General features: G+C 47.4%; 1 protein-coding gene across 1 annotated transcript in view; it reads left to right on the top strand.

Moving 5' to 3' along the window:
• Positions 1-20,118, top strand: part of SRGAP3 (SLIT-ROBO Rho GTPase activating protein 3) — a 240,152-nt gene extending 220,034 nt beyond the window's left edge. Inside the window, 4 exon segments of the mRNA XM_027584523.2 lie at positions 7,722-7,902; positions 9,109-9,258; positions 11,327-11,654; positions 14,704-20,118. Coding sequence (XP_027440324.2) covers positions 7,722-7,902; positions 9,109-9,258; positions 11,327-11,654; positions 14,704-15,117 — 1,073 coding nt within the window. The 3' untranslated portion in view covers positions 15,118-20,118.
• The last annotated feature ends 222 nt before the right edge of the window (positions 20,119-20,340 follow it).

The following is a 20,340-nucleotide window of genomic DNA, read 5'->3' as shown; positions in this document are numbered from 1 at the left end:
TCCTGGAAGGGCAACAAGCCGGCTTCAGGGGAGCCAGTTTCATGCTCCCTAAAGGTCCTCACTGCTTCCTGTGTGTTGGTGGTGGCTGTGGGGTCAGGAGCATTCATCGGAGGAAAATTAATTGCCTTTCCTCAGTGTTTACCTACACGCCTGCCCCAGTCAAAAACATTCACAGAAATACTGAGTTGCAGGAACAGTTGAGGGACACTAGACTCTGAGAAAGGAGACCTGGATTTGAAAGACAGGGAGAGACCTTCATGGCCCTGTGATCTTTGGGAAGCCATGTAACTTCAGACCTCAGTTTCCTTATCTGTAAAATGAGAATGACAGCACCAAGAGAATTGTGGCCTAGGTTAAAATGAGGTGACCTAGCTGAAGGAGCTTAGCGCAGTGTCTGGGACAACTAGGCGGGTAGGAAACATTACACTGTGTCTGGTAGAAACCCTCTAATTCTGATCAAGAAACTGAACCTGGGGATTTTTACAGATCTAACTGCTCATTGGCAGCCTAAACCTCCTGATACCTTTGTCTACTTTCCTCTAAGACATTTCCTTTGGGGGATCATCAGTGTCTTTGTTTTTCTTGAAAACAGCCTTATGAATGGAGCCCAGTAGACTTCAAAGGTCAAATTGGCCAGAAAACCACGACCCCATGTCTTTGTAATAGATGGCTCGCCCAGTGAGTGACCATCCGAACTGGAGGAAAAACTTAGTTCTTTGGCCTTTCCTTTCTCAACATATTCTGTACCTAGCTGATGCCTGCTGCCCTGCCTGGAGTCTATTAGCACATCATGGGTATATATCTGGAAAATTCACTTGTGCTTGCTCTTTGGTCTCCCAAGATTTATAAAGAAACCGTGGTTGGGCTAAGAACCCTTGATTGTCAGAACAATGCCAAGTGAAGACATTGAGGCAGCCTGTCAATAGCAGCTTTATTAATTGGATGCTAAATGAGGACCTAGGCTGCCAAATCAGTAACAGAAACATGATCATGTAGTTATAATACATCAGTTTCCAATTATAATGGCATCACCATTCTCTCACTGATATTTCCCCGAAATTCTCCCAGTGGCCTCCCACTCCTTGCCCATCATCTACATCTGGAAAGCCATTAAGCCATTAACTCTTTGGCTATGTGAGGGGTCCATAAATGGGCTTTAGGAAGTCCATTGTGAGCAACATTTTGTTTCTGTTGGAATGCGTACCTCTGAGAACAGTCCATAGTTTTCATCAGATTGTTCCAGGCGTCTACCAGAAATCAGGGTAACATTTCTATTGGCCTGCAGTTTGTGATATTTCCTTTAAGAAAAAAATGTCAAGCACACAGGAAAGTGGATGGAAATTGTACAGTCATGCCCATAAACCCACCACCTAATTTCTACATGTGTTAACATTTTGTTATATTTATTTTATTGTGTATCTATCCATCCATCATCTTATTTTAATACATTTTTAAAAAGATTTTATTTATTTGACACTTAGAGAGAGAGAGAGAGTGCACAAGCAGGGCTGTTCCTGTCCCTGTTCCCTGCGTTGGGCTCCTTGCTCAGCACGAAGTCTGCTTCTCCCTCTCCCTCTGTGCTCTCTCTCTTGCTCTTTCTCAAGAAAATAAGTAAAATCTTTAATAAATAAATAAATAAAAGTAAAAAAACAAATAGCCAAATTTTAAAATGGGCAAAGGATCTGAAGAGATATTTCTCCAAGGAAGATATACAAATGACAAGCACATGAAAAGATGCTCAGCATCATTAGTCATGAGAGAAATTCAAATTAAAATTTCAGTGAAATACCACTTCACACCCACTAGGATGGCTAGAATCAAAAAGTCAGATAATAACAAATGTTGAGAAAGATCACATGCTGCTGGTGGTAATATAAAACGGAACAGTCACTTCAGTTTTTTTTTTTTTTAAGATTTTATTTATTTATTTGACAGAGAGAGACACAGCGAGAGAGGGAACATAAACAGGGAGAGTGGGAGAGGGAGAAAAGCAAGCTTCCCGCGGAGCAGGGAGCCCAACATGGGGCTCGATTCTAGGACCCTGGGATCATGACCTGAGCCGAAGGCAGACACTTAACGACTGAGCCACCCAGGCGCCCCTGGTTTTTTTTTGTGGTTGTTGTTGTTGTTAAGATTTTTTATTTTATTTATTTGAGAGAGAGAGAGACAGAGATAGAGTGAGCATGAGTGAGGAGGGGAGGGAGAAGCAGGCTCCCTGCTCAGCAGGGAGCCTGACGCAGGGCTCGATCTCAGGACTCTGGGATCATGACCTGAGCCAAAGGCAGACGCTTAACTGACTGAGCCACCCTGGTGCTGTTTTTTTTTTTTTTTATTATTGAGTTGTAAGCATTCTTTATATATTCTAGATATAAGTGTCTTTTCTGATATATGATTTGCAAACATGTTCTGTGTGCTTTTCACTTTCTTAATGGTGTACTTTGAAGCACAAAAGTTTTCTAATTTTGATGATACCCATTTCATCTATTTTTTTCTTTTTGTTGCTCATGTTTTTGGTGTTATATCTGAGAATCCTTCAGCAAATCCAAAATCATGAAGATTTACCCTACGTTTTCTTCCCAGAGTTTTAAGTTTTAGGTCTTATGTCTGGTAGTCCATTTTAAGTTAATTTTTTTATACAGTGTGAGGTAAGGGTCCAACTCCCTTCCTTCTTTGTGTGTGGCTATCCAGTTGTCCCACCATCATTATTTGGAAAGATTATTCTTTCCCTCATTGAATGATCTTGGCTCCCTTATAAAAAATCAGTTGACCATAGATGTAGGGGGTTATTTCTGGACTTTCAGTTCTATTCCACTGAACTATATGTCTGACCTTGTACCAGGACTGCACTGTCTTGATTACTGTTGCTTTGTAGTAAGTTTGAAATCAGGAAGTATGAGTCCTCTAATTTCGTTCTTCTTTTTCAAGATTTTTTTTTTTTTTTTTGGCTATTATGGGTTCTTTGCAATTCCATATGAATTTTAGAGTCAGCTTGTCAATTTCTACAGAGAAGTCAGCTAGCATTCTAATAGGGATTGCCCTGAATGTGTAGATCAATTTGGGAGTATTGCCATCTTAACAGCGTTAAGTCTTCTGATCCATGTGTGATACATCATTTCAACTCAGCGTCAGTTTCCTCATCTGTAAAATGAAGATAGTGCTGCATGTATTGTTGTGAGGATTAAATGTGATAATATAAGTAGAACACTTAACACATAGTAAAGCTTGATTTGTTCATGCAAATAATATGGAGTGCCAACTCATCCCAGCAACTGTTCTAGAAGGGGGAAAATAGTAGATTATAAAATGAAAATCCCTGTCCTAATGGACCTCACATTTTAGTAGGAAAGATAAAAAATAAACAAGTTTTCAAACTATAAGTGCACACACACACACGCGCGCACACACACACAAGTTCAGGTTGTGCTAAGTGCTATGAAGAAGAATAAAGCAAGGGAAAATGTTAGAGTGATTTGACAGTTAGTACTTTTGTAGTTGAGGGTGGCCAAGTCCTTTGGCCTTGCTGAGGCAAAGACATTTGAGTACAGACCTGAATGAAATTAGGAAATGGCACACAAGGGTCAATAAATATTTGTTGAATGTGAATGAATGCAAACATCTGGGAGAACAGTATCCCAGGGAGAGGCAATAATAAGTGCAAAGGTCCTATGGCAGGAAAAGGTTTGGAATGTTTTAAAAACATCAAGAAGGCTCTATGAATATTTATGTTAGAGTGTTCAGGGGTGAAGTGTCCTGATGTCTGCAACTTACTTTAAATTTCACTAAAAAATAAGATGGATAGATGGATGGATGGATAGATATGTGATAAAGCTAATACAGTAAAATGTTAACAGAATTTAGGTGGCAGGTATATGCATGTTCACTTTCAACTTTACTTTTGTGTTTGAAAAATGTCAGAATACAGTTTTGGAAGAGAAACATTAAGAAGGCTAGTGAGGCCGTGAGGGAGGGACTGAGTGAGAGAGAGAGCAGTAGGGAGCGAAGCCCTGAGCACAGAGGGGCCTCAGCAGCTATGAGAAGACATTTGGGGTTGGCCCCAAGCACAGAGGGAAGCCTTCAGAGGGATTTCAACAAGAGAGTTGCATGATCTGATTATGATTTTAAAAGATCCCTCTGGCTGCCCTGGGGAGAAATGGCTCTACCAAGCACGAATGAAAGGGGGAGGCCTGGTAGAGGGACAGCGGTGGTCTGGACCAGGGCAGTGGCAGGAGAGGTGGTGAGATGGGTCTGATTCAGGGGACACTTCAGAGGACTTGCTCATGGCTAAGATGTGTGATGCTCAAGAGCAAGGCTTTGGCCTGAGCAAGCGGGCAGACAGTTCTATTTCCTAAGATGGGGAAGACGAGAGAATTAAGTAAGTTTGGGGAGGGGTGTGTGGGCTAGTGATAAGGGGGAGAATCACATATTCTATTTCAGGTATGATAAACCCAAATAAGACACTTCCTAATTAATGGTGGCTATGATTACTCCTTCTACCACACACACTTCCGTAATGGCGTCTGCAATCACACGTGCCCTCTCTCAGCCCCCGCGGCTCAGCTCTGCTCCTCCTCTTTTCTTCCCCCTTACATTTCCCATTCCTCCTCGTCCCCCCACTCCCAACTCCAGACCACCCCCAGTGACTGTGGGAGGCTCTGGAGATGCGGAAGGCAGGACCTAGACACCCAGGCAGCAACTCCTTGATGGCTGGATGGACAGATACAAGATAATCCATAAAGAATGGAGCAATAGAGAGTCAGCATAAGGAAGGTAGCTGCAGGCTAGAGAGAGCAGGGAATCATTCTCATTACTCTTTTGTTCTTTAGAATTCAAGGCATTTATTGTTTTTATATATGTAAATATACACATAAATATGTGTATTTTTCTAGTGTCAAACATCTTTGTGCTTGCTTTAAAGTATAAATACATTAATGCTCACAGTCAGTTTTCTACCAAGTATGGGCATCTCTTAGGGTACAGCCTTAACACAGATTAAATAAATCATAGGCATCGCTCCCCTGCTCCCCCAAAAGTCTCTTTCCAAACCTCACTAGCTATATGGCTTTGGGAAAACTACATAAACTAAAATAAGTAAAACCACATGCATTATCTTTTAATCCTCCAGAATCAACTGAGGTATCCAGAGGTTATGTGACCTGCCTAGATTTCTTGCTGGACCTACCCCATAGGGTAAAGCCACTAGTAATAATAATTGTAATCAGGAGAGCTACTATCAGCTGAAGACCTCATGTATATCTGTACTATGCTAAGGAATTTCATTCATTATGGCTTTTAAAAATCTATTAAAGTCTAGGGCGCCTGGGTGGCTCAACTGCTTTCGGCTCAGGTCATGATCCTGGAGTCCCAGGATGGAGTCCTACCTCGGGCTCCCTGCTCAGTGGGGAGTCTGCTTCTCCCTCTGACCTTTCCCCTCTCATGCTCTCTCTCTCTAACAAATAAATCTTTTAAAAAAATCTATTAAAGTCTAGTATATTTCTTTTTAATTGAGATATCATTGACATAAAATATTAGTTTCAGGTGGATAACATAACAATTCCATACACGTATTGCAAAGTGATCACCACAGTGAGTCTAGTTAACATACATCCATACATTGAAGTATGCATGTAGTCACCATTCATAGTTACAGATTTTCTTTTCTTGTGATGAAAACTTTTAAGATCTACTCTCTTAGCAACTTCCAATGCAATGCAGTATAGTTATATACTATATATATATATAGTTAGCTGTAGTCATCATGCTCTACATTCCATCACCATATATATATATACTAACTATATATATAGTTAGCTGTAGTCATCATGCTCTACATTCCATCACCAGAATATATTTATTTTAGAACTGGAAGTTTGTGCCTTTGGACCACCTTTACCCATTTTGCCCACTCCTTACCCCCTGCCTCTAGCAACCACCAGACTGTTCTCTGTATCTGAGACTTTGGTTTCTTTTCATTTTTAGATTCCACGCATAAGCAAGATCATACAGTATTTGTTTTTCTCTGACTTATTTCACTTAGCATAATGCCTCATTATGGCATAATATTTGTGGCATAAAAAAAATCATACAGTATTTGTTTTTTCCTTCATTTTTATGGCATAAAAAAAATCATACAGTATTTGTTTTTCTCTGACTTATTTCACTTAGCATAATGCCTCAAGGTCCATCCATGTTGCTTCAAATAGAAGATTTTCCTTCATTTTTATGGCATAATATTATGGAATAATATTCCACTGTATCTATATACATTTTCTTCATCCATTTATCCATCTATCTTTTCAAGTTAGTGTTTTTGTTTCCTCTGGAGAAATACCCAGCAGTGGAATTATTGAACCATAAGGTAGTTCTATTTTTAATTTTTTGAGGAACCTCCAAACTGTTTTCCACAGTGGCTGCACCAGCTTGCATTCCCACCAACAGTGTAGGAGGGTTCCTTTCTCTCTGCATCCTCACCAACTCTTGTATTTCTTGTTGTTGTTTTATAGTAGCCATTCTGACAGGTGTGAGGTGCTATCTCATGGTGGCTGTGATTTGCATCTCCCTGATGATGAGTGATACAAGCACTTTCTCGTGTGTGTGTTGGCCATCTGGATGTCTTCCCCCATGCATTATCTTTTAATCCTCCAAAATCAGCTGAGGTGTACAGAGGTTACGTGACCTGCCTGAGGTGATGGAGCTGGGCCGTAGGAGTGCCTCAGGGGCAAGAGCCCTAGCCTCATTGCTTGATCCAGTCAGGGCTTGTCACTAACCAGTGAAGAATAAAGGTTTGATTGGTAAATGTGTGTGTGCAAAGAGATAAGCTTGAGCTGTGGCCCCAGTAAGAATTCTCTCTCCTCCCACATTAAGTCCATGGATGAATGTGTTATTCAGCTCAGGCTGCCAAAACAGAACTGGGTGGCTTAAACAACAGAAATTTATTTCCTCATAGCTCTGGAGCCTAGAAGTCCAAGATCAAGGTGCTGTCAGGGCTGGTTTCTGGTGAAGCGTCTTCTCCTGGCTTGTAGAAAGCTGCCTTCTCACTGTGTCCTCACATGACCTTTCCTCTGTGTACATTTACAGAGAAAAAGAGAGATCTCTGGTATCTCTTCCTCTTCACAGAGGGACCCCAGTCCTGTCAGATTAGGGCCCTACCCTAATTACTCACTTTAACCTCAATTACTCCTAAACACCCATCTCCAAATACCATCAAATTGGGAGTTGGGACTTCAGCATATGGATTTGGGGGCGGGGGGACACCATAACAGTCCATTACAATGAGCTTTGAAGAATTCTGGGAGCCCTTAAAAATTGTGTACAGCGTCTTTGCATGGATGGGAATCCACATACACCCAAAAGATAAGAACCACTAAAAGTATTGTAGGTAGACAAAGAGAGAGTTCATGGACAAATAGAAATGGAACTTGTATCAAGAGGTAGAAGAAAGAGAAATTTCTTAAGATATTATTTTAATTAGTTTTAGAAAGTGGAAAACAAGAGGGGTAGTGGAAAATAAAGATATGGTATGTCAGAAGTTAGATGGCCTACCTGAGGCCGCAGCATGGGGAACAGATCTGAGCTAGAACCTGGTGTCCTGAGCCCCCAGCCCACCCTGTTTCCATCGGCCTGCTGTCTGTGCTGGCCCTGCGGAAGCCAAGGCCATCTGAGCAAGGCTCCTGGCTGCCATCCAACTCACTTCATGGCTGTTCTTTCCCTTGCTTTCCTTCTAGAAGTGGAGCAGATCGAGGCCATCGCCAAGTTTGACTATGTGGGGCGGTCCCCGCGTGAGCTGTCCTTCAAGAAGGGGGCCTCGCTGCTACTGTACCACCGCGCCTCCGAGGATTGGTGGGAGGGTCGTCACAATGGCGTGGACGGACTCATCCCACATCAGTACATAGTCGTACAGGACATGTGAGTGGGAATCCAGACCTTCTGTGAAGAATGCCATAATCGATTAGTGATGTCTTGAATGGGCACAGGAATAGGAGTTCTGGGCTGTGTGCGAACCATTTGCTCTCACTGGTATGACACACTCGGTCTTTTGTAAGAATGGATTATATCTAACTTCCCCTTAAATGGTGATCCACTTACCAAATAAGCGAACTGGTCATCCTTTAGAGCACACAGAGGCAGCGTTTGGTGCCTTTGACTCACCATCCTGATCCACCTGGCATTCATCACCTGCCCTGGTTCTCAGCATCCAGTGGATCTTGCCATATTCCTCTACCCTCCTGGGCCTTTCCTATACTCAGCGGCCAGCCCACCGTCCCCTTCACTGCCCACCAGTCTCTATCCCCCAAGTGGCTCGCTCAGAGGATGCACAGAAACAGTCATCCCCTCATTTCCAGTTAGCGGGATACTGTTATTTTTTTAATATTGTTTTTTTTTTTAGAAAGAAAGGCCTGCATCCCAAATACCTAGCCCTACCCGAAGATCCAGAAAGTCTACACCTTCTCTTCTTTGAAAGCCACGCACTCCTTCTGAGTCAGGCTCAGGTGGAACTGATTTATCAAGCAAGCAACCACCATACTGGCTCCCAAGGGAAAGCATAAGCTTTGATGGCAGAGGAGATGGTGTGAAACCAGAGAAAAGGCCAAGGCCAGGCAGACAACAAGAGAAATGCCAGTGGAGGAACGTTGGCAGCCACCTCACAATTATCCAAAACCCCTGGGTCGGGAGCTGAGGGATGGAGGCATTTTTCTTCCTCCCTTGCTTAGCCCTAAACTGCTTCTCAGGGCCCTGCATGGAGACTCAGCTCTCAGTGCTCAGCTTTTAGGTTCCTCCCCGCATTACTCCAGCACTCCCTCCAGCGTTTAGCTTGTCCTAGCCTGGAGCAGCCCGGGAGAGAAAAACCTAGAGGAGGGGAGAGGAGAAGGTAGGCCTGGGGCAGAGGGGGGGCTGGTCTCCCGCCCGAGACAGTAACTTAGGAGAGAGCGAGCCAGTGGGCGTGTGTGTGATGCTAAGGTGCAGAGTGGGAAGTGCCTCATCCCAAGGATGGGCGTAAGTTAACCGTAAGGTGTGTGTGGATCCACCCTTCAGACAGGTCTCCAGGAGCCCTGCACATCTGGGGCTCTCTGGAGCAAAGCACTGCCGATTCACATCTGTCCTTCTCCCCAGGGATGATGCCTTCTCCGACAGCCTGAGCCAGAAGGCTGACAGCGAGGCCAGCAGTGGGCCGCTGCTGGATGACAAGGCCTCCTCCAAAAACGACCTCCAGTCGCCCACGGAGCACATCTCGGATTACGGCTTTGGGGGGGTGATGGGCCGGTAGGAAATGCGGATTCATTTTTCCCTGCTAGTGCCATGCCCAGCTCTGTCTGATTTGGGAGAGGCAGGGGGGCAGAGGGGAGAGAGGGAGGCTACTGTGGCCCCTTGTTCCCTGCAGGATGTGGTATCAGGCACACTGTGGCGGGGGCGGGGGGTTCCTGGCTGGAACTGGCCCCAGAATGCCAGGCGTAAAAGGATCCAGCTTGGAGTTGGGGTGTGGAGAAGGAGGAAAAAAGACATATATTGGCAAATCAATGCTTTTTATGTAAAATAGTAATAATAAATGGGGAGAAAGAGAGAGTTATAAACTGACAAGTATTTTTCCTACCTCTCTCCAGTTCTTATACCTCCTCCCCATTTTCTGTTGAAGACCTAAGTTGTTATATTTAAAAATGTAAGGCTCAGGTACTCCCTGAAGTGCACTACACACACAGAAATCTCACACCCACACCTGTGGTGGGGGAAATTGACACTCGACTCCCCCCACTGATTTGGTGGGAGCACATTTGCCGATTTCTTCCCTCCCGGTGTGTGGGCTGGGCTGTGTCACGTGACCTTTCTGCCAGGCAAGAAGCTGTGCCCATCATTCTGCATGCCTGTATGGTCCAAAGAATGTGGTGGTTAAAAAATTTTAAGAAAAAGAAGAAAAGAGAAGCTGACAGTTTCTTGCTGCTTTCTTAATCAGATTCTCAAAATGTCATATTCTTCGTTTTTTTCGGCGGAGTGGTCATGGGATCAGCTTCCACATATGTGTACTTGGAGATAGAGCCAGAGATACAGTCGCTATAGGAACATATGTTTATGAATTTACTTTGGCAGAAGTTTCCGTGCCTCCTTTCAGTATATTCCGTTCAGTTCAGCTAACGGCTCAGGCAGTGTGATAGGTAAAGGAATTGGGGGCAAAATGGAAGTCTGGGGTAGGTAGAAGACAAAGCCATGGTTCCTTGAATTCTAGGAGGGCCATATCTTCTCCTGCCTTGCTCTTCCTCTCCCTCTTCCCTCCCTCTCCTACTTTATTCTGGTTCTCTTCTTTCTCAATACTTCCTTCTCTCCAACACCTATGCTTTGGTCCTGGTGGGGTACCCACAGGCGGTGCTTAGCTTGGCTGGTGGCTCTGGGATCTGAAGTGCTACTGACCACGTTGAACTTGGCCCTTCAGTCACAGTCTGTTCCAACAGTCTGCCCCTCCTTCCCACCCCCTTGCCACTTCCAGCCTCCCCTCCCTTCAAATCTTGACCTCCCTAGGATGTAGCAAAATCATCTGCGGGTGGAGCCTTTTATCTTCAGAGGGCTTTCACACCCACCAAAGCTCCCTGGAAGGTGGGCAAGGAATATTATGCCCACTTACCAGATTAATAAAATGGGTCTGAAAGAGGACACAGGAAAGCCAGCCCTCCTAATAGATACTCTAGTCCCCTTTTTACTCTGACAGAGCCTCCCTAAAGAGTGAAAGTGGCCAGATGCATGGAAGGCATGTTGAGTGATGCAGTTTTTACTCCTGAATGACTAATTTCCCAAGATCTGGAAAAGCCCCATAGAAATAGCCCTTTGCTGAGAAGATTGGGGGTGGGTGACAACACGGGATGGTGTCCAGTTCCCCGGGACCCCCTCCTGTGCTTGCAGGGAGCTGGTGACTTTTTGGTACAGTCAAGCCTCAATGCCTCAGACCAATTAAGAAGCCCTGCAGAATCATGGAAATACCTGAACCACATAAGAACATATCATGAGCCCAACTAACCATCACCAAAGCGTTCCCAGGTTGAAATTCTCCTGGCCTTGACTTGACATGTAGACAAGATTCACTGTGTAATTAGTAGCACCACCGTCTGCAGTTTGGAAAGCAGAATGCTTCCGATTCCTTCGTGTGTGCAGATTAAACCGTCCCCTTGCCATGGAGTTACATGCTCAGCCTGTGCTTTCGTTGCACAATTGAGTTTGGCTTAATGAGGCTTTACTATACCTGTTTCCTAGACTATGTGTAGTGTGTGGCCTGGGGTTAGCTGATCCATTCTGAGACTTGCCAGGGTTGACCTCTGCCCCATGCCCCCGCCCCCTGGCTCCTTTGCAGAGTGCGGTTACGATCTGACGGAGCGGCCATCCCCAGGCGCCGAAGCGGGGGCGACACCCACAGCCCACCCCGGGGCCTGGGCCCCAGCATAGACACGCCACCCCGGGCTGCCGCCTGCCCCAGCAGCCCCCACAAAATCCCCCTCACCCGGGGGAGGATCGAGAGCCCTGAGAAGCGGAGGATGGCGACATTTGGGAGTGCCGGCAGCATCAACTACCCTGACAAGAAGGCTCTCTCGGAAGGGCACTCGATGAGGTCGACATGCGGCTCCACCAGGCACAGCAGCCTGGGGGACCACAAGTCCCTGGAGGCTGAGGCCCTGGCAGAAGTAAGGGCCAGTGGGAAGGCAGGCGGGGCCAGCTGAGAACTCCAGAGGGGCGGCCGGGTGGGAGCCTGCAGACTGGGGAGCCACTTTGCCCTTCACACCAGGCTCAAGGTTAAGCTAGAACCCAAGGTAGATAGCAAGCTGGCTTCCTGTCCCCCTGCTGGCCTCCCCATGGGAGCGGAAGCTGAGTGGGTACAGCTGCTGGCTAGGGATTCTGTAAAAACTGAAGACCTCCAGTCTCCAGGGCTGGAGGGGGAATGCCTGCCCTGGGGGCAGGCCGGATGAGAGGGATGTGGTCATGGCAGGTGTCTGTCTCCCCAAGATGGCACAGTTGAGTTATTCATTCATTCATTCGTTCATTCATTCATTCGTCTGATCATTCATTCATCTGTTCATTCATTTGTTCCTTTATTGACAAATATCAATTAAGCTGCTGTTGTGTGCCAGTCACTGCACTAGGCACTGACAGTACAGTGATGACCTAAAATGGCCCCAGACCCTGCCCTCCGCTGTCCATCTTCCTTGAGCGCCTTTCTGCAGCCCCACTCTGCAGATTGCTGCATTACCTCTCAGACTAATGCAAGGCTCATGCCTAAACCACTCAGCTGCTCTTTCTCTGAGCTTTCTGTCTTTCTGGCTCACACTCTGCCAGGGTGGAGTGGTGGCGGGGATGGTGGTAGAGGGGTAATCATTGCATTTATTTTTACAGTTTTACCTTTCAGTTCATGCTGGAGCATTGCAGAGAGCAGTGAAGTCCACCGGGGACTTCACTTAAGCGGAATGAGACGTGGAAAGCGGGCATTATCACTGCCGGGCTGGGATATAGTAAAGATGGGGAGAGGATTGCCATCTCTCCGCTCATATAGAAGGTCCCCCACAACTAATCCTTTGGATAAAAGCACAAAAATCCCATTCTTAAAGTAACTAGTGTTCTGGGCAAGGGATAAAATGTCATGAAGAAGCATAAAAGCTACTATTCGCCATTGACCAGTCATCCCATAGTCTCTTAACAAACCAAAAGGGATAGGCAGGGACCCTGCCTGTGCCAGATTGGAGCCCATTGTGGGGGCCCAGGGCAGGCAGGAGGCCGCCTGTGGGCTGGGGAGGAGAGAGTAAAGGAAGCCACGGCCTCGGAAAGGGGCCGGCAGGACATCTCTAGGCTCCAACTCCATCAGTGTGACCAGACTTGCAGTTTTTCTGGGTTTGCCTCAGGGCAGAAAAGCAAATGTGTCTTAAGAGTGCTCATGGTCACCGGAGGTTGTGCACCGCGCCTTCTAGTAGTGGTTTTAAGCAATATCCCTTGTTGTCCCGTCAGTGGCCGTGTCGCTTGGGCTGTGGCCTAGCTCAGCCTGAGCGGCTCCCTGTGTCCCATTTGTGTGGAGGCATCCCTGTAATAGCTGTGTGAGCCAAGGGCTCTGGCTAAAGGGAGTGTGAAACCACTGCCTGGCAGTTCACAAAGCTCCACCACATCCATTATCTCATCCCATCTTTACGGTGAGTAACAGAGAAGCAAAGCATGGTGCAGAGGGCCTGAGACTTGTCCAAGGTTACACAGCCAGCAAATGGCAGAGGAGTCTTTCCACTAAAAAATCCAGGCCTTTTGCCGTAGCCCAGGGCTCCTGGTTTGAATGCTGACTGCCAGCTGCAGCGCCCCCTCCCGGCTCGAGGAGGAACAGAAGCCCTGGGAAGGTGGAATGATGAGCCCCCACCCAGGCTGACCGGGCGGCCTGGCTGCTCCCAGGTCCTGGACTGACTTAATGGCTCTCTCTGTCATCCAAAGTGCTCTCATACTGGTGAGCTCTTAATCTCCAGGAATTTCATAGGCAAATGAGAGGGTTTTTTTGCTTTTTAAAATTTACATTTTTTAAAAAAGCAAACTTTTCTGATTACAATACAGAGAAGAAAGTGACAGTTGCATTATTCTGGTGTGAACTTTGTGGACATTCTAATATATAACCACCAAGGAATTTTTCTCTGGGCAAGGATTTTTTTTTTTTTTTAAAGATTTTATTTATTTATTTGACACACAGAGAGAGCGAGAGAGAGCGAGAGAGAGAGAGAGAGGGAGAGACCACAAGCAGGGGGAGTGGCAGGCAGAGGGAGAAGCAGGCTTCCTGCATGAGCAGGGAGCCCGATGTGGGGCTCGATCCCAGGACCCTGGGATCATGGCCTGAGCCAAAGGCAGCGGTTTAACCAACTGAGCCACCCAGGCGCCCCAAGGATTTTTTTTTAAATAACAATAATGGTGGGGTGCTTTGCAGGCTCAGTCAGAAGAACATGCAACTCTTGATCTCAGGGTTGAGTTCGAGCCCCACATTGGGGGTAGAGATTACTTAAATAAATAAATAATTTTTTAAAAATAACAATAACGGCTAAGGGCCTGGGCTGTAGGTTGAGATTTGGGCTATGTTACTAACTAGCTGTGTGACCTTGGGCAAGTTACTTAACCAGGCTAAACTTCCATTTTCTCACGTGTGAAATGAGCATAATGGTAGTTCCTACCTTATAAGTGTGAGGATTAAATGAGCTACGAAAGGAAAGGGCTTGGATTGGTGCTCTCTTATTACCATTGTTACTGCCATTATTATTTGTGAGTGCCTACTATGTGTCAGGGGCCATGGGAACCTCTTCACAGGGATCCTATCATTTAACACACTCATCAGCCCCCTGAGGTCGTGTTATCATGATCTGTGTTCACCAGTGAGGATTCTGAGGCTCAGAGAGGTGAGGTAACTTGTCCAAAGTGACATAGCAAGGAAGTGGCAGAGTCAGGATTCGAACCCATGCCTATCTGATTCCAGAGCCGACCTTCTCAAGCAGTAGTCCACCCTCATTGCAGTCTGCTACCTGTGCAGGCAAGTGTGCAGGTGATGCCCACACGGATTCCCTCAGTTGGTCGTAGGACACCCTGGAGATTTCATCTCTATCCCAGGCGCGAGGCTCGTGTGTGGGGAAACCTCTGTACGAAGCCCATAGGCCGATTAGCAGCTGGGGAAGGCCTGGGGCCCAGGTGTCCGGCCCCTGTGCTGACCAGAGCTCTTTCCGTGGGCAGGACATCGAGAAGACCATGAGCACGGCTCTGCATGAGTTGCGGGAACTCGAGAGACAGAACACGGTCAAGCAGGCGCCAGATGTGGTGCTGGACACCCTGGAGCCCCTGAAGAACCCGCCGGGCCCCATCAGCTCCGAGCCCGCCAGCCCCCTGCACACCATTGTCATCCGCGACCCGGACGCCGCCATGCGCCGCAGCAGCAGCTCGTCCACCGAGATGATGACCACCTTCAAGCCCGCCCTGTCGGCGCGTCTGGCCGGCGCCCAGCTGCGCCCGCCCCCCATGCGGCCCGTGCGGCCGGTGGTCCAGCATCGCTCCAGCAGCAGCAGCAGCTCGGGCGTGGGCAGCCCGGCCGTGACGCCCACCGAGAAGATGTTCCCCAACAGCTCCGCGGACAAGTCGGGCACCATGTGACCTACAGCACGGGGCGGCGCCGCCACGGCTGAGGGTGGCCTCTGTGACCTCCGCGGCCTTGCCACGGGCTCCTGGCCTTGTCGGGCAGGGACCAGAAGGTTGCCTGGAAGCGCGTCTGTGCAGAGCCGAGGCCCGGGCGCTGGCCGCAGCTGGTATTCAGCCATGTGAATCCCACAGACCTCCCGTGTGCGAGCAGGCCCCCCGGGGGGTGGGGCAGGAGGCCCCACTAAAGCATCTCCTAAGTTTGGGCCAAAATGTTCGATGGCTTCCCAGCGTATGGTCACTGGAAAATTATTCTCTCGACATTCTCTCTGCATACATAAATATGGGTGTATATATGTGTGTGCATATATACACACATACATGTATGTGTCGGTGTGTGTAGATATATATATTTATGCATCTGTATACATATACTAGATCTGGACACACGACTAAATGTATATAGGATCTCCGTTTTTCTTTTTATGAAACTTAGATTTACCTCAGACCCATGCCACCAAACACCTCCTGCTGAGTTACTTGGTGGGACTTGCAGGGACCTTTCTGGGAGAATTTAGAGGCCTCAGTGACTTCGAACGAAGCAATACACCACTAACCTGCAGAAAAACACACAAAAATAGTCTCCCACTGTCTCCAGAAGTCGTGGCCTTCCAGAATAGTCTGCCCCTAATGGAAGGGTGGGGCAGGCGGTACCCGCAAGCAGGTTGCTCCTAGAGGTGGGGAACCCTTCACAGAACACCCCCCCCCGTCCACCCCAGAGACCCTGCCTTTCCACCCGGAGGCCGAGGACCAACTGTATCCCCGAAGGCACGGGAGGATGTTGGCGAGATGGCCCCTGACCACAGCATCCTTGTGTTTGTACGTAGAAAAAGGGTATAGTGAGAACCTAAGCCCCGTCGTAGCACAGTGTTCTGTGTGGTTGGGAAAAAGGAAAAACAAAAACAGTGGTGTGGAACACTTCAAAATCTAGACATGCTGTAGGAATAAACCTGTGATAACTATAGAGGTTTAACTTATACCATTTTCAAAATATTTAATTTTTTCTTTTCTTCTTTCTACTAATTATACTGTGTCAGATCTGGAACTAAACAGGCAAGGAGGCTTTCAGTCATATCATTTTAACTTAAAATCAGTCCATGACCCACTTTGGCTGGTGCCCTCCTGTATGAGGCCCAGGAGCCTCTCAGCAGGGGCCAGAGGGGGGCCATCCTTGGCACTTTCCGTCCCAGAAAACACTCCGGTTGAGTTTATGCAGGTGAAATGGCTTCCCTCTCTCCCTTCCCAACCCCTGCCCGCCACCCCCCACCACGCTCCTCCCACCACCTCCAGAGCATTTAATGTAATTGCAAATATGGTGATTGAACTGAGGTGAGTGACTTTTAGGAATTAGGAGCTAGACTTCTGCCTCTCAGCTGGGAAAAGGCTTTTCTGGATCACTCTTGTTCCATTTTACTTCCTCTTTTGATCTTTTCATTTTTCAGAGATAGGCTGTTTCTGGCTAATGGAACACAGGCGGATCAGATCCTACGGGGACCACTTTTATTCATCCCCTCATTCCAAGCCAAGGGTCTCCTTTTTCTTCTCAAGCTTTCTCTCTTTCTCCCGAGGCCTCTGAGTGTATCTCCATGGCTGTGGTTTGGAGTCAAAAGTCCTGTGTTTGCGTCCCAGCCCCAACCCCATAGGAGCTGTGGGACTTTAGGCATGTCACTCCACCTCATTGAGCCCCAGTTTCCTACTCCATAAAACGAAGGTAACAAAGGTAAAATGTAAATGAGCAAGTTCTGTAAGCTGGAAAGCACTGTCCCAACACGATTGCTCTTTTTATTATCATTAGTAAGGTAAGTCTTTTAGATCAAAACCCATCCAGGATCTTCCTTTTGAAGTCTCCTAATGGCATTTGAGAACTGGGCAGTGGAATTTTCCTAACAGTTTCTTAAGAGCCCTGAAGCACAGCCCTACAGAGATACTACCTATTGATGCTTGAAATTCTGTCATTACCATTTCACCCCACTGGATTAAGTTTTGCCATCTCTTCTGGTCCTCCATAAAAAGGTAAATACACCCCAGGGGGAGGGACCTATTAAATCACTAATACCTGGGTGTGTAGGAGTGGTAAGCCGTTCTGTCTTGTTGGAGGGATTGGCAGTTTGCGCACTCAGTGGAAAAGTCGAGAAAGGGCACAGAGAGTGCCAGAGAGAGGTCAATGACAAACTTGACCTTCCTTGTTTAGCCTAAAACCAACCGTTCTGTTTGAGCCCCCGGAAATGAAAGAGCCTCAGAACCAGTTAGGAGCCCCTCTGTCTTTGAGCAGATGACGACATCCCCATTTTACAGCTTAGGAAAGAAAGCAAGGCCTTGGGATGTGCTCTGACGTGCCCAAGATTTAATGGATGGCCGAGAGCGAGGGCCGTGTCAGACACTTACCTGCAAGGACGCTATGCCGTCCAGCCAGGACACAGGCTTCTCATTTCTACCCCAGAGATACCCCCAGACCTTAAATGCAGTAGCCTCCTGTGCCAGATGTCACATTCTCTGCCATGACTACCAGATGAAAAGGAAAATCTGAGTTGACAAATCTGTTGCCTGATACATAGAACACCAGTCAGACCGTGTGGGTTTTTCCATGAATTCACTGCTTTTTTTCCTTACTGAAAATGGATCTGCCCTTCACCAAATTACCTGAAGGCAGAGCCTTAGCTGTTTTTTTTTTTTTTTAAAGCACCTATTTTTCCACTGGGAAACGGCTGATGAGTTCACATTTAGGGAAGATCACACCCCACTCATCCAGCCCCAGATCTGACCCTTGACGCAGAACCAAATGGAAAAATCCTTTCCCGCGGCCCCCCCCCCCCCCACTCCCTCATCTGGCCACTATGCATGTCTCCACCACCCTCCACGCATACCCCGTCCCATCCACGGTCACTGAGCATTGGCATTCTCTTCCTGACTCCTGCCTGTGATAGTCCACTATATATTTGCTGTATTTGCTTAAATGCTGGAAAGTGTTAAAATGTGAAACTGTAATTTTTAAAAAGGCTACGATTAAATTATAGCCAATGCCACTCACCAAATCTTTGCACCTAGTAGATAGATCAATGTAAAAAAACAAATACCAGAAACCTAACTGTACAGTGAGTGTGGGGGAAATGTAGTAAACCTAGTTTTAGTAGTCCTCAATATAACCAATTGTACAAGGGGGAGTGGTGTTTACCTACTTGTTCATCGCCATTACTGAGAGCTATACTGATCAGTTCGTTGATAACGGGCATTTTATTTTTTTTCTTCACAGAATGATTTCTTAATCTTCGACTTACCCTGAGGTCAAGCCTTTTGTCTTTATGTGTAACCGATGTTTAGTCTATTTTAGGAATGAACCAGCAAGATGTTCATTTAAAACTGACCAAAGACAATTCATTCCTGGTCTAGTTTCCTGGGCCTTGGGGCCCAGCCGCCGCTAAAGACCTTTCTCCGATAAAATTGAGAACAAGCCGTGCTTCCTACCCGACTCTCCCTCTCTCCCTGTATTCCCCTTTCCTCTTAAAGAGCTGCTCTGAGCTGTGGGATTCTATGAAAAATTCTTGCCTTTCCTTGTTTTCAGTGCTAACGATTTCTCACCTTGAAGCGCCTTTTGAACCCCGGACAGAGCGCACAACTGGAGGGAATTGTAAGCTTGGGAATTAGAGTTGGGAGTCTTTTCTCTGAGGTCACCAGGCCAAGAGGCAGGAGAGAAATGGATTCCCAAGGGATGAAAAAGGTTTCTATTCAACGAAGAAATCCAAGTGGGAAGAGACGCAGGGAAACGGGGCCAGCGTTTGGCTCCCGGCTGGAAGTAGCAGCCTCAGAGATCTGCCTTATAAACACTTCAGAACTGGGTTGTGGTACACAAAGGGGCGCCAGTGAGGGGAAGGGCCTTTACGTGGGGCCGGCTTCTCTGCTGGAGTCCCTTGGAGTGCCTTGTTGGGTATACTTTCTCATTCAGGAGGCATGAATGCAGAGGACTTCTGGGGCCTGGTCGCTCCTTGGCACTCAGCACACGTCCGCGGCCGATGGAAAACCACAAGGACTAACGTGATGGTTCTTCCTCTCAGTCTTTCTATTCCTAACTTTTCACACGTCCAGATGGTTCCACACTTGAGCAAATGCCTCATTCTGCTGAGAATCCCAGAAAGAAGAATGGCTGGCTCCCAACCCTGGCAGGGGGCCCTGTGGGGCTCGGGAGGACGGGCGGGGAGGACAAGGCAGGAAGGGGTGAGCGAGGTGTTGCTTAGCTGATTTTCTGCTATGCAGAGCTAATGCTGACGTTTCATGTCAACTTCCCCGGTTCTCTGGGGCCTCCTCTCTTCAGAGCAGCCGTGGAGAGAAATCCCCACATACCCAAAGCCGCCCGGGGGGAGCCGAGAGAAGGGGCTTCACTGCCTTGCCGGACTCCTCCTGGCTTCTCTGAGGTCGGTCTGCCGAGCGTCCCGCTGTCCCATCCTCTGGGACTGGCCGAATGGCCACCGCTGCCCCTTGCCGACACCTCCTTCCTGTGTGAACTGTCCCAGGCAAATAACAAAGCTGTTCCTTGAACCAGAGCAACCAGAGTGCACTTGGCCTTCCTTAGACGGAAGTCGATTCTGGCTAGAGTTCCGGCTCAGACTCTAGTTCCGGGCAGTGTGACTGTTTACACGGTTTGGCAATAGATTTGGTTCTGATTGCTTCAGAGTGGCTGGTCAATTTAGTTTCCTTTGGTTTCCTTCCTCCCCAGACTGTGTCAGGAAAAAAACAAAAAACAAACAAACAAAAAAAAACCCCACGAAAACAACCCTAGGAAATTGCTGGTTGCCTGTCCCCACGTGATGATAAGTGTCGCCCTCCTCCGGTATCGTTTCTCTACCTTAACACCCAACGCCCGTCCTATAGAGTGTCTGACTGGATCCTCTGTTGCGTATTCTGATGGTGCCTGCTGGTTTGACGTGGAGCTATCCTGTGAAATAAAACAGCTTAACTTTTCTCAAACATGCTCCTGTGGCTTTTTGGAAGGGTGAGGTGGCACGTGGGGGATGGGGAGGTCCCAAAGGGGTGTTTCTGTGTGCTTCCTCCAGGAACCGTCCCTGAAATCTCCTTTAGCTCAGATCCAAGGAGGGGAAGGCCAAGGTTCCAAGGAGGGCTGCTTCAACGGTAGAGCTAATTGAAAGAAGGTAACGGGGCGCCTGGGTGGCTCAGTCATTAAGCGTCTGC

This window comes from Zalophus californianus, chromosome 1 (genome assembly GCF_009762305.2).
Source record: "Zalophus californianus isolate mZalCal1 chromosome 1, mZalCal1.pri.v2, whole genome shotgun sequence".
Classification (NCBI taxonomy): Eukaryota; Metazoa; Chordata; class Mammalia; order Carnivora; family Otariidae; genus Zalophus; species Zalophus californianus.
The sequence above is the reverse complement of the archived record's forward strand: the minus strand, read 5'-3'. Positions and strand labels throughout refer to the sequence as shown.